Consider the following 14,296-nt stretch of genomic DNA (forward strand, 5'->3'; position numbering starts at 1 on the left):
GCTGGTCTTCATGTTTGGTTGATGGTTCTCGTGAGGTACAGTCTTATCTCTAATTAACACCCCTGTGTGTGTGTGTGTGTTACTGTTCTTGTGTCTATAGGGTGTGTTTGCATTGGTCTATTTGTGTGCTAGGGTCATTAATAGTGTGTGTGCTCAGTGCGTTATGAGCCAGAGACCAAACACAAGCTTTACTGGCTCCTAAATACACAAGTCACCTGCTACATTTGGATTACTATTAAAACCTTTCCCAGACACCAGCGGTATTAAGCCAATGACTCAATCCATGCAAGCAGAGACCTGCCCAGAGAAACCCTATTTCCTTAGTCTCCTTTTAAGTCTCCTATTTGAATTAGTTGGTGCTTAGGACATGTAAATGTACATTTTGACCATGCAAATTAACAATTCCCCTGCCAAGAGTGCCCTTTAAATTGTATTGAGCTCATAAAATAAAAATGTTTATCCTCAGGGCCACTGCTAATGTCACATATGAAAGGTGTCACATGTGATTGGATTTCCAGGTTAGACTGATGTTTTGGCAACATTGTTGAGATGCAGGTTGAGAGAAGGAAAGAGAGGCATGGTTAAATAGATGAAGGGAGGAAGGGATGGTGGGAGAAATACAGCGATGGTGTGGGAGGGAGAAACCGGTGAACAGAGATATGGGAGGGAGGGAGAGGCAAGCACAGGGAGGGAAAGGGGAGTAGATAAATCTAAATTTATGACGGGCGGGAAGGAGAGGGGATAGAGCGGAGGAGTGAGCGAGGGAGAGTTGGATGAGTAACAGCCATGTGGCAGGTAGGACAGGTAGCAACAGGTAGGAGCACTAGCTAGCACAGCGCTAGCTATAGTGAGCATGAGCATGGTCTGATCTGAGCTAGGCAGACTCTGCCTCTCCTTGGTCCACCCACCTGGACCTGCCTGGACTAACCTGGACCTGCCTGGACTAACCTGGACCTGGGGCTTTCCTGGACTCAGATGACCGCACCTGCACTCACCTGATCCCACACCTGGAGACACCTCAACTCGGACAAGCTTGGAGGTCAAAAAGGTTAGTGTGTGTGTGTGTCTGTGTGTGTTTGTGTCTGTGTGTGTGTCTGTGTGTGTGTGTGTGTGTGTGTGTCTGTGTGTGTGTGTCTAGATACATGCCTGGAGCTTGGACCTTGATATCATCATATCAGCTTCAACGCACAGAGCCGCTACACCACTAAACCGCTAAACTCTGTATGACTCTGAGTTTGATAAATGACTTCTTGATAAATGAGTTAGCGGGACCAATGACTGGTCCCGCAAACTTCCTCTGTGCGTAACATCAACCTCTCCTTCGGTTGGTCAGCTGATGTTTCTCAATGGGTCCCCCCCCCCCCCCCCCCCGTTGACGACCTCAAAGCTGCTCTGGTTGTTAGATTCAGGATTCAGTTGTAGAGAGAGAGAGAGAGAGAGAGAGAGCAGAAAATAGCAGAAGAGAGCAAGGTTTTGAAACTGCCTCAAAAACACCCCCCTCCCTGCTCCCTCCCTCAATGTGTTTGTTTTCATTGAAATTGTCTCATACAGAGGCCGACCAGGCGGAGCAGAGAGGTGCAATGGGGGTTTGTTATGGCTTTGTTTGTGTCAGTTTGTCCATCACTCAAAATGCTTACAGCTGAGTTACTTGTTCATTCACTTATTTGTGTTTGAATTGTGATGACTCAGACTCCACCTGAGGTTATGGTGAGGCCTGACCTTGATGTTACGCACTGCAGGGAGGTTCCTGTGTGGTGGTGGAGAGGCAGCTGGAGGAGTCTGGTCTTGTAGCGGTGGCATGATGATTCATTAGGAATGTTGAAGTTCCACCCTGATCTACTCTACACGCCCCCCCCCCCCCCGTTCTCCTCCCCTACCTGGTCACTGAGGAGCTTTGGAAGGACCTCTCAGACACACACACACACACACACACACACACACACACACACACACACACACACACACACACACGTACCATGAACGCGTATAAGAACCATCTCTCCAGGGGGGTTCTCGGAAGTTCCCGGAGCATATAAAGTTCTGGTGCGGCTGCAGCAGTCGGTCTGACAGGTGTTTTCCAGCACACATAAAACACCTGAATCCCTAAAACATTCATTTCTATTCCCTAGCCTTCATTTCTAAATTAGCCTTCTAAATGTCCATTATACACATCTGTGTTTTCTTTTACTCGGTTGCATCCCATTCGTTACCAAATGATCTTGTCTTATCTTATCTTGGGTCCCATAATTTAGTGAGCTCTATGTTTTTTTACAGTTTTAACTTCTGGCGGCCCATCCAATTGGTAAATAACAGCAAGTATTTATTGATATGAAATAAAACATCAATAGCAGAAGGTGACACTGCCATACCTTTAATGATTAAATTAAAGGTATCTGTTGCAACTATTTGTACTCCTTATCTTACAAAACACAACCACCCTCTATGGGGAGGCAAGCTACCAAAATCTACGACTACTATGTCTCTCAAAATAACTCCTCTTAACACATTGATATTAGATGAAGTCCCCGGAAATGAATGGGAGAATGTCTTGGAAGACAATTGTATACAGACAGCAGCAACTGAACTAGTAGTATGATGACAGAGTGAACTACTGGTCTGGTGTCGGAGTGAACTACTGGTCTGGTGACAGAATGATCTACTGGCTTGGGGAAAGAGTGAACTACTGATCTGGTGACATAGAGAGCTACTTGTCTGGTGAAAGAGTGAACTTATAGTCCCGTGACAGAGAGAACTATTGTTCTTGTGACAGAGTTATCTTTGGTGTCCAATTCAAAGCCAGTGGGGTATCCTCACAGCCAATCAGGTCCACTTGGGAGTTATCGATAGGAGGAGGAGGAGCAGAGGGATCCTTGTTTTTCCACAGCTATATATCCTCCAGCACTCCCCCTACACTCACAGCAACCATTACTACTACTTACATTGGGAAATGTACGCATCCAAAGCCAAATAGCTTTAGATCTGGTTTGGACATGGCCACAAGTTAGACCTGAAGAACGAAGACCATGAACCCAGTAGTACTGGGTTGACCTCTCCCCCTCCTCTCTCCTCACCTCTCTTCTTAACTCTCACCTCCTCCTCTCTCCTCTCTTCTTCCTCTCTCCTCCTCTCTCCTCACCTCTCCTCTAATCTCCTCCCTTCTCATCCTTTCTTCTCTTCTCTTCTACTGTGTGTGTGTGTGTGTTTAGGGGTGTGTGTGTGTGTGTTTATGTGCGTGTTTGTGTGTGTGTGTGTGTGTGTGTGTGTGTGTGTGTGTGTGTGTGTGTGTGTGTGTGTGCGTGCGTGCGTGTGTGCGTGCGTGCGTGCGTGTGTGTGTGTGCGCGTGTGTGCCAATGTATGCACATGTATATGTGTGATCCTGGCCTCATTTGTATCTGAACCAGTTCATCGAGCAAACAAGTGACATGGCTGTTAGACCTGCGCCCACATGACAATCAGGAATCAACATGTGGCATCTAACAAACAAGTTAGATGTCATGTCTTGGTATGAGTTAACAGCATACATAAAACGGAGGTCCCTTGGAGAGCAGAGGGAGAGTTGGTTTAGGAGGAGCGGGGAGGTTCAATGGAACGTTCCCGCCCATGGGTACTTTCAGCCTAAACTACAATAGATCTGCTGCTGGTTGTAGGCTGAGCGCTATCGTACTTTTTACCAATCAGCAGATGGAGCTGGAGCTGCCCCGGTGGTTCACCAGGTAGAGAGTGTACCATTAAGGCCCAGTCCTTACCGCAGCGACCGGGGTTTGATTCCTGCCTGTTGTCCGGTGCTACATCGCCTTCCCCGCTCTCTCCCATACCTTCCTGTCTTACTCTCCAATAAATAGGATAAAGCAAAATGAAATTATGTAGCCGCAGAGTTTTTGATTTTAAGAAATAAATGAGTAGAATATATGGAAACCTGTTGGTGTACTTACACTTGTACACAGACGACATGTAGGCCTTGCAATAAGTATTGACATTGTCATTACCTTGACCAATGCATTCATCTTCTCCTTCGTTGCTGAACAACCTTAGTTTTACACACATTACTGTCAGCTTACCATGGATTCATTTTCTTGCACCAAATGCATTACCGCAAGGCATTGTGGGTGATGTAAATGGTGGTGGACTATCTCCCTGAGCCCTCCTGAGGCCTCACCAAGTTTATGTCAGGTTTTCATGCCAGTAGAACAGTACTCATAAGGGCCACAGAGATTCCCCCGGGGGTAAGTCACAAGAGGAAGTCAACAGGCTTGTGTTGAACATCGAATTGGAACGCAGCCAGTATCAGTTGTACACCCCTTTACTGGGCATTACGGAACTGGGTAGTGTGCTATATAGCAAACCACATTTCTCGCATTTTGGATGGCACTAAAAAATTGCAAAGCATGCAAACCTGTGACCAACCAGACTCTAATGTCTCTTATGTTTGTCTCCAGTGTTCATAACTCATTTGTATTCACCTGTGCTCCTTATTATTCCAGCTTCCCCGTTTCTGAACCTGTTAGTCAGTTATTTTTGTTTCGGCCTTTGTTTGTTTGGTAACAATTTATAATACACTTTACTAATAAGTCATCTACAAGCTGTTAATAACTGATGAACTCATCATTAACTATACCTTGATAATGAGATGATTGTTGCTGATGATTGATTTAGTGTTATGCTAAAGAGACACTGTGTTACCACCAGGTGTGATGTGGATTAGCCACTACAAGCCATGTTAAAATGGGCCCTGTAGTGACAAATGCTTACATGGATAGATCAGCCTTCCAGTTGCTACAGTCCACCTGACAGGCTGGTCGGCTGGACCAGCCATCACACTTTAGCCCCCCCACTTTTAATGTCCCTAGAGGGTAGATTTGACATGGCTTGTAATGGCTGATAAACATCACACCTGGCGGTAGCATATTAACCCTTTGATGTAGCATTTAGTAATCTACAACTGTATGTTAAAATTTGGTTAATGATTAGTCCATCATTAACTAGGATTACAAATGACTGATGACTGGACGTTATTCTAAAGTGTTACCGTTGTTTCCTATATGTGCTTTTTTTCATCCTAGTAAACGTCTGTTAATCTCTGAGATTGGGTTCTTGTTTTGGCCCAGCCTGCAGAACCACTCTTTGTATGTGTGTATCTTCGTGCTGATTTGCTGAACCAGACGGGGCCTCCAAGTACTTACAAGGTTTCTGCTGTCCACACTAGACCTGTTTGTCTGTAAATGATACGCTGTGTTAAAGGCAATAAGGATGTTTGGTTTGTTAGAAGCTGGAGGGTTGTTGATCAGGTCTGAGCGGGAGAAACACACAAACGCACACACACACACACACACACACACACACACACACACACACACACACACACACACACAAAGGGGGGTGAGACACACTTATTCACTCACTCACACAGAAGGAGACAGAGAGAAACACATGAGCTGCTGGGGGTGACATAGAGAGAGAGAGAGAGAGAGAGAGAGAGAGAGAGAGAGAGGAACTGGGCGTGCTGAGACCTGGGTTTGTCTCTGTTTAGGAGAGGTGGGTGGGGGATGGGAAGCGAAGCAGGAGATACGCAGAGCTGACACATTGTCTTCCTGTCCGACTGCGGTGCACCTGGTGTGCATGTGTGTGCGCACCTGAATGAGTGTGTCCAAATGTGTGTGTAAGGGTGTGCCTGCATGTTTGTGTGTGTGTGTGTGTGTGCGTGTGTCTGTGTCTGTGTGTCCGGGTGAGTATGTGTGTATGAGTGTGCGTCTGAGTGCATGTGTGCGATTTCAGGGTACATTCATGTGCGGGCGCGTCTATGTGTGAGTCTGTGATCTCCGATTCGTGTCTCCCCCCTCTCACCCTGTGAGCTTCTCCCACCGAAGATGCCGTCTTCCTGTGGTCAGGGTTCTACCTCCTGTCTGCCCACAGCCTGCCTCTGCCTCTTCCAGGGCATGTTCCGCCGGAGGAAGAAGAAGCGGGGGCTGGAGATCTCGGCGCCGCGGGACTTCCAGCACCGCGTGCACACGTCGTACGACGCGGCGCGGGGCTGCTACGTGGGCTTGCCCCCCCAGTGGCAGAGCCTCATCGAGAACCTGCGCAGACCCCTGCCTCTGGTGGACCCGTCCACCGTCACCCAGGTGGAGCTGGTGCCCAGGAAGGTGAGCACCCTGGGGTTACCTGCCCTGACCACCTGGTTACCTGTCTGCCTGTTCTCAGCTGCCGCTGCTTTTCGTTTCCCGTCTACTTACCGTTACCTGTGTGTCTGCTGTTACCTGGCTACCTAACGTTAGCTTTGTGTCTGTGTCTACCTACCATTCTACCTGTTGTTAACGGTTGTTACCTTTCTACCTACCTGTCTACCTGCTTTTAACTCTTGCTACCTACCATTATCTGTGTGCCTGGTTTTACCTGTCTACCTACCGGTCTATGTGTTATTAACGGTTGTTACCTGTCTACCACTTGCTACCTTTCTACCTGCTGTTACCTGTTTACCTGTTTTTACCTGTGTTACCTGTCTTCAGTCTTTTCCCCTCTGTATCTCTTCTCTCCTGTCTACCTGTTGCTACCTGTCTATCTGCTGTTACCTGTGTACCTGTTTTTACCTGGCCTACCTGTCTTCACTTCTTTCCCCTGTGTATCTCTTGTTACCAATGTGCCTTAGCTGTCTTCCTGTCATGGAATCCAATCAGTTGTATACACAGTGGGGTCTCCGTATGGGTCCTATGGAAACATTTCTTTGTTGCTGAAGTAGATTCTGGAGGTTTGCAGTCGCTGTTTGCACTGCAGGCTGACAGCTAGACAGGCATGCAGCAACACATAGGGAACAGGACAGGCCACGCACACTAGCTTCTCAAACATGACTTCTTTTCGTGCGTGATAGCCACCTGGGATAAGGAGGATGAGTGTTTGATCTGAATGATAAAAGCAACATGTTGTCTCAGCGTTGTATTTAGTGAACATGTGACAACACGTTTTTCCTCTTCTACATTATCGTATCATAATGAGAAAGTGAATGCAAAAAGCGAGGCAGTCTATCCTAGACTTTCACTTTATCTTTACTTTTGTATTTTAAAGGCAAAATCCTCACCGGGTTCCTTTTTCTAACCTAACTATTGACCAATCAAAGCCCTTGGGATCGTGTCGGTTCTTTAACTGTAGTCTTTCTCCGACCTCCAGACCATAGTGCGGGGCAGCTTCATCGGACACGAGGACTACATCACCCATGTGATCGCCGAGATGACCAAGCTGTCCATCACCAGCTCCAACTCGCTGCGCCGGACCAGCCTGTTGGCACGGAAACGGGCCCAGTCAATGGGCCGGCTGGGAGAGCTGGAGGAGGGGGACTCCTACCAGTACCTGGAGCTCACCCAGGGCCATGGCCAGGGGCCCAACCAGGCCAGTGCCACCTACTGGCAGGACCGCATACGGCAGGTCCGCAGCGAGAGCGGCAGCCCCAAGCTGCAGGCCAAGACCGGCGTCTCTCTGCCCGCCAACGGCGTGCTTCCCCGGGCCAAGTCCTCCTACGAGATTGACTTCCACCCAGCGCCGACCCCCAGTGGACCCCCGGACCCCGCCGGCCCCGGGATCAGAAGGGCAGGCAGCCTCATGGGCAACCACGCCCGCAACGAGAGTGCCGGACCCCCCGTCGGCCCCGACCCCAGCCCTGGAAACAAGAGGCCGGCGTCCGCCCACTACGGCTCGCAGACGCCAGAAACGGGTTCCAGGTTGAACAGGAGGGTGAAGCCGGCGGGGAACCACCTCCCAGACCTGCTGTCCACCGCCAAGGGCTGCCCCCGCAGACCCCACTCCTCCTACAACCTCAACGTAAGAGCTCCTCTGGCCGGTCGTACTAGAAGACTTCCTGCTCAGCTGCTCATAAACACATTCTTTGCGGTGAAATATTTCTTTCGCTGGGCTAATTATGATTATCTAATGGATTGGCTGGCAACTCCGAGAAAGGAATACATTTAAAAAATGTCACCAATTATCGAAAGATTATCGACTCAAATTGCTTGCGTAATTACGTTGGTTACAAGGGAGGCTGCAACGCCAACGTTGTGGCCAGATCTCTTGTTCCCCGCAAAATACACCCCATAAAGTATTATGACTTGGCCCTGACTATCGGCTAACAGGAAGTGTGTTTCTTTTCCCCGTCCAGTCGGGCTCAGCGAGCTCTTCTCCACTTCCTCCACCCAACGGCACCAGCAGCCCGATCACCGGCCGCCTCGTGGCCCCCAACCCGTTGACCCCGCCCCCGAGATACAACAGCAGGTCTACTGCAGGAGGCCCCGCCCCCAAGCCAAGCCCCGCCCCCTCCTCCCAGCCCCAGCCCAGGCCCAGCCCTGGGTCCACCGGGGTAACCCACCAGCAGTTCAAGGCAGCGCTCCAGATGGTGGTGGGCCCAGGGGACCCCCGCACCTCGCTGGAGAACTTTGTGAGGATCGGCGAGGGTTCGACGGGCGTGGTCTGCATCGCACGCGAGCGCCACAGCGGACGGCAGGTGGCCGTGAAGATGATGGACCTGAGGAAGCAGCAGCGCAGGGAGCTGCTCTTTAATGAGGTTATAGCACTGGAAACTCACTACATCATTATTACTGTAAACTAGATTATCATCACTATAAACTACCTTCTCATCACTGTAAACTACCTTATCGTCACTATAAACTACATTATCATCACTATAACCTTTATTAACATCACTTTAACCTTTATTATCATCACTGTAACCGAGCTGTGCATATATTAATGTACTATGTACTATGTACTCTTAACATGGATGAACATAACATGAATACATGGGAGTCGTGTGGTAGTACTACAGTAGTACTAGCAGTACTGCGCTGGTTCACAGGTGGCGATCATGAGGGACTACCGGCACCAGAACGTGGTCCAGATGTTCCGGTCGGCCCTGGTGGAGGAGGAGCTCTGGGTCATCATGGAGTACCTCCAGGGCGGCGCCCTCACCAACGTGGTTAACGAGACCAGGTGAGCACACCTCGTTAACACAACCTGGGAAGAACACCTCGTTAACGAGACCAGGTGAGCACACCTCGTTTACAGCACCTGGTCAGAACACCTCGTTAACGAGACATGGTCAGGACACCTTGTTAACACAACGTGCTCAAAGCACCTTGTTAGGGAGACCAGGTGAGCTGTGAGGATCCCAGCCAATCACAACCTTCATACTAGCTTCATTGGTGTATGTATAATGAAGTAATGGTTGAGTGCATATATGGCTCAATTCCATTTTTCCTCTGTCTCATGTTGCGATGCTAACCTGTGTGTTGGGTCTCACCAGGCTGAACGAAGAGCAGATAGCTACGGTGTGTGAGGCGGTCCTGCAGGCCTTGTCTTACCTCCACTCCGAGGGAGTTATCCACCGTGACATCAAGAGCGACTCCATACTGCTAGCCTTGGACGGCAGGGTAAGGCACACACATACCTGCCCCAACACACTATATATATATAAAGAGAGAGACACACACAAGGGGGCAGGGTAGTCTAGTAGTTAGGTCGTTTGATACGGAGCCAGCAGCTACTGGGTATAATCTCTGATGTCCACAGTCTACTTTTAGGCATCGTTGAGCAAGATGTCCTAAACCCTACCTGCTCCTTAATGAGACATATCTGAATTCACTCTCTATAAAGTGAATTCAGATTTTCAGATATAAAAACAGTAAAACTGTAGTGAGTAAGGGTATTTAGAGGAACTCTCTTCTCTTCCTGCAGGTGAAGCTGTCAGACTTTGGCTTCTGCGCTCAGATCAGCAAAGACATAGCCAGGAGGAAGTCTCTTGTGGGGACGCCATATTGGATGGCCCCAGAGGTGATCTCCAAGACCCCCTACGGACCAGAGGTATCTTAAACCCTGCTGCTAAAGGGTGTGGTTCAACTGAGGTGAACGTGTTAACAGTGTGCGGTCCAGGTCGATGGGTTAATTATGTGTGTTCGTGTTCCAGATGGATGTGGTAATTATGTGTGTGTTCCAGGTGTATGTGTTAACTATGTGTGTGTTCCAGGTGGATGTGTTAACTAAGTGTGTGTCCCAGGTGGATGTGTTAATATGTGTGTGTGTGTGTTCTAGGTGGATGTCTGGTCTCTAGGCATCATGGTGGTGGAGATGGTGGATGGTGAACCTCCGTACTTCAGCGACACGCCAGTGGTGGCCATGAAGAAAATCAGAGATGACCCCGCCCCCACTGTCAGGAACCCCCACAAGGTATACACACACACACACACACACACACATACACATACACATACACAAGCAAATACACATACACATACACATACACACATACATACACATGCACACTCAAACACACCCACGAGCACACACACACATACACATGTAAACACACACACACACACACCTTCCCATACTCACTGGTTGTCGTCTCCCCAGATGTCTCCAGCTCTGAAGGACTTCCTGGGCTGCATGCTGACCCGGAACACCGTCCAGAGGGCAACATCCGCCCAGCTCCTCACCCACCCCTTCCTGTTCCAGGCCAGCTCCCCGCGCTGCCTGGTGCCCCTGGTGGAGCAGTACCGCAAGCGCATGTCCCTCTGCTAAGCTAGCAGCAGAGGAGTTGACTACATGTCAGCCAAATACACGCTCAGCGGGAATAATCCACTGGATGAAGACCCAGATTAATCTCACTCCTCAGACCAGAGTTATGGATCCTAGAAATAATATAGACTATGTCTAGCTCGCTGTCGAGTAAAAACAGAACTAGTAACCGATAGTGACGGATGGACGTGACGTAATCTGGGGAGGAGAAAAGTGTCTACAGAGTCTGTTGACTGGACTGGTTCTACTGGTGAATCTGAATTTGTTGACTGGCCTGACCTTAACCTCCATCTCACATCCCGATGTTATTTTACATCTGATGGACCTCTTATGACATGGATGATGAAGATCGCATTATTGATTGCTACCCTCGGCTGAGAAACCTTAGTTCTTGTGCCAGCCCAAAATTCTTCTTTTGTTTAAATTCTCACTGTAGCCTTTAGCCATGTTCACACCAAAAGCAATGGGAATTTTCACTTTGCTTTACTTGTGCGAGTGAACGGCAAGCGTTATATTGTGTGAGGAACGTAAACGTCAATGTTTCTTTCCTCTAGCCATGGCCAAGATAACCACCATTGTTGAAGTCCCGGAGATGTGGGAGAACCCAACGTCTGGGTTCATAACACCATCTGGAGAGCACACAACTCTGTGAATTTCAGGATCTGCATTGGGATGACTGGACTTAAGGACGTGAGGCTTTCACGACAAAGCTTGACGCAAATTAGGATCACTGGAATTTCAGTTCCTTTGCATTGTTTGCGCAGCCTGCCGACCGACCAAAAGTCCTTTACACCAGACGCTTAGCCAATAAAAGATGTGAATAAGCGAAATTGTTGCTTCAAAACTGTACATCAGCCACAACGTGAATAAGCGGCGAATTCAAATAATTAACATTCTGGCGAAAATTACAGATTGACTATTCAAAGTATCACCGACCGATCAAATGCTCCGTCTTTTCACCAAACTATGCAAAAAATATTTCACTTTTCAGTGTTGTATTTACATTCCAAATATTTTCGGTATTTTTCGTGTCTAATTGTTCAGAACAGAAAGGAAATATCTGGTGTTCTCATGGTTATACTGGGTCTGCTGTAAAAATAATTGACTAACATTTTTATTTAATAAGGTGATTGCGAGGTGTATGAATGATGTGGACATAGAGTCATGAAATAATCTGAGCTGGCTACCTTATTGCAGTCGAAGCCAGCTCTTGAATGTGTAGTTTGGCTGATGGTAAATTATTTAGGTATATAAATATATATAAAAATATCTATGCATTGGACCTTGGCTGTCACATGGTCCCTCTGAACCCTCTCAGGTCCAGATGCATTCTGCCTGTATGGTATTTACTATGAGTTTGTTCCAAGAAAGCTTGGTTTGTAAGATTCTACCTATTCAGCTGGCCTGACAAGATTATAGTTCAATAACATTTTATTCAAGCTTTATTTTTTTTTAAGTAGTATGGGCGAGAGATAAGTAATGCGTACAACACTGTGTACCTTATTGTGCCAAATGTACATAACTGCTATTCCAATGGTGCAATTTAACTCTATCCTAGATTCTAAGGTTAATTAAAGCATTTGAGCGTAGCAGTTTCTACAAAAGTAAATATTTATCGTACATTGCACAAAGTAAAATACTGAGTCTGCAGTGTTTTATACTGGACAGCAAAATAACTGCTTCGGTGTCCACATCTGTTGTTTTTTGGCTTTCCCGAGTGGCAACCATGCACAATTTCTTGGTTGTAACATTAAAATAGTGAACTGATTACCTCTTTAAAGATGATGATGAACCAAAGTGATATGGCTTAGCAGTAATTACTGAGAGAAAAATCTTCTATGGGGATTTAACATGGAGAATAATCTCTGTGGACCCTTACCGCACATGTCTATAGCAAAACGTGTCTTTTTATTCTATGTTCTACTTTAACAAGAAAAGTCATTGAATTCCTGTATATTAAGTATATATTTGTATTAAGAGATACTGTGACTTGGCATACATCGTCTGAAATAGTTTGTAAGACTTATATGTAGATACAAAATAAAGCTCTCTCCTGTATCTCTCTTTCCTGTCAATCATTGCCCCGTCTCTGCTCATAGTTCGGTATTATTTTTAGTCTGCTATCTCTTCAGCAACAGTCTTCAATCCTAAAGGGGATGTCCTCCAACCACCTCTTGCATTCCCTGCCTGTCTGGGCGTGTGTGCCAGAGTCCTCCTGCTTCTCTCTCGATTTCACTGGGAGAACAGCCCTGAGTCTACACTGTCACCCTTCCACCTCCCTCTGCCTGGGCCTGGGCGCCGCGGGGCCTGGACGCCGCGGGGCCTGGACGCCACTGTCACCCTTCCACCTCCCTCTGCCTGGGCCTGGACGCCGCGGGGCCTGGACGCCGCGGGGCCTGGACGCCGCGGGGCCTGGACGCCACTGTCACCCTTCCACCTCCCTCTGCCTGGGCCTGGACGCCGCGGGACCTGGGCGCCGCGGGGCCTGGGCACCGCGGGGCCTGGACGCCTCGGGGCCCCCCTCTGGGGCTCAGTGTTCCTGGGTTGGGTTCTTAAGGACGACCGTCATCAAAGAGCCAATCAAATGCTTAAAAATTAAAAGTAAAGAGTGGCTAGTTGGGCTAGTCCTGGTGGTTCTGCAGCCAAGACCCAGAGGCCAATGTAAAGCCTGACTGGTCTCAGAGGCCCAGTTATGCAGAAAAGTCTTCTGAACAATGTTGGTATGAATCAGGTGTCACCTGAGAAGGGCATTCTTTAGCCACAGTCCTGAGGCAGTTTATGCATTGTTATATTTTGTATATATTTGGTTTTGTTTCATTATTTATATCGTTATATATTTCATTGCATATATATAATTATATGTGTCATTATCAACATTGTTATATATATCTTGTCATTTGCTACTTGTTCTTCTTGTTTCAGAGAGAACTACAAGAATAAACTAAGTAGAATGCATGTTCTGATGATAAGAAGGATGATGCTGGGGCTGGAACAGGGCTACTTAAGATAACATTTTATCAGAAGGCATTTTAAGAGGCAGCATCGTTGTTCTATTAGCGGATACACCATAGCACATTTCTCACAGTTCCTTTGTTCTTCCCCGGCATGTAACAAACAAACCTGTCCTCTGTTGGCGTTGTTTAGGGGTGGAGGTGGGTGTTTTTTTGTTGAATCATACAGGGTGGTGTTGAAACTGTTCATTAGGACACATGTATATCCAGTCAGATGTATTTGTTAAACCTTTAATCATAGTGTTCTTTATACATTGTAAAGAGCAAAAGAGAAACACCCCAAACCCAGGGAAAAAAACCTTCATAAGGACCACAGTGGAAAAGTATATTAAATAATTATTCACCAGATTTTGTTTACATAAGGTGACAATGTATTTATTTATTATTTAGAAAATACCATTTAACACATTTAAAGGGTTGTTATATTTAATTCAGGACAAACTCAAGTTTGTCTAATGGAAAAACCTTCATTGGGTGTGTTTTGTGTTTGGGAGAAGTGTCAGGCCAAAGTCCTATTCCCTAAACTGAAAATGAAAATGTTACATGAACTTGAACTAATTGAAGCGGCTATTACCTGAATACAATATACAGAATGGTTCCATGTGTCTTCATCTGACACATGTGTAGTATTCTCTGGGCTAAATGTAGAGGTGTCTCTGCTTGTTATCGGTCAGGACAGAAGGATGGAGATAGGCCGTGAAACGCTAGCCTCCATAGATGGACTCTAACAGCCA

At 47.3% G+C, this 14,296-nt stretch overlaps 1 protein-coding gene across 3 annotated transcripts; it reads left to right on the forward strand.

Moving 5' to 3' along the window:
• The first annotated feature begins 763 nt into the window (after window positions 1–763).
• pak6b (p21 protein (Cdc42/Rac)-activated kinase 6b) lies at window positions 764–12,609 on the forward strand. Of its 3 annotated transcripts, none has more exons than XM_079753266.1 (9): window positions 764–1,048; window positions 5,911–6,140; window positions 7,159–7,806; window positions 8,141–8,542; window positions 8,834–8,967; window positions 9,281–9,407; window positions 9,712–9,837; window positions 10,066–10,200; window positions 10,387–12,609. In XM_079753266.1, the coding sequence occupies exons 2-9, from the start codon at window positions 5,934–5,936 to the stop codon at window positions 10,552–10,554; spliced, it is 1,947 nt and encodes a 648-aa protein (XP_079609392.1). In that variant the 5' UTR covers window positions 764–1,048; window positions 5,911–5,933; the 3' UTR covers window positions 10,555–12,609. The 3 variants fall into 3 exon arrangements, with proteins under 3 accessions (XP_079609392.1, XP_079609391.1, XP_079609390.1); XM_079753265.1 differs by having other exon boundaries at window positions 5,931–6,140; XM_079753264.1 differs by lacking the exon at window positions 764–1,048 and having other exon boundaries at window positions 5,554–6,140.
• The last annotated feature ends 1,687 nt before the right edge of the window (window positions 12,610–14,296 follow it).

Source organism: Pollachius pollachius (assembly GCF_949987615.1).
Source record: "Pollachius pollachius genome assembly, chromosome: 16".
Taxonomy (NCBI): Eukaryota; Metazoa; Chordata; class Actinopteri; order Gadiformes; family Gadidae; genus Pollachius; species Pollachius pollachius.

Coding starts and splice junctions, on each gene's coding strand:
- pak6b (XM_079753264.1), top strand. CDS start 5,865: ATGCCGTCTTCCTGTGGTCAGGGTTCTACCTCCTGTCTGCCCACAGCC. Junction 8,543..8,833: donor GGGAGCTGCTCTTTAATGAG/GTTATAGCACTG, acceptor GCTGGTTCACAG/GTGGCGATCATGAGGGACTA. Junction 9,838..10,065: donor AGACCCCCTACGGACCAGAG/GTATCTTAAACC, acceptor TGTGTGTTCTAG/GTGGATGTCTGGTCTCTAGG.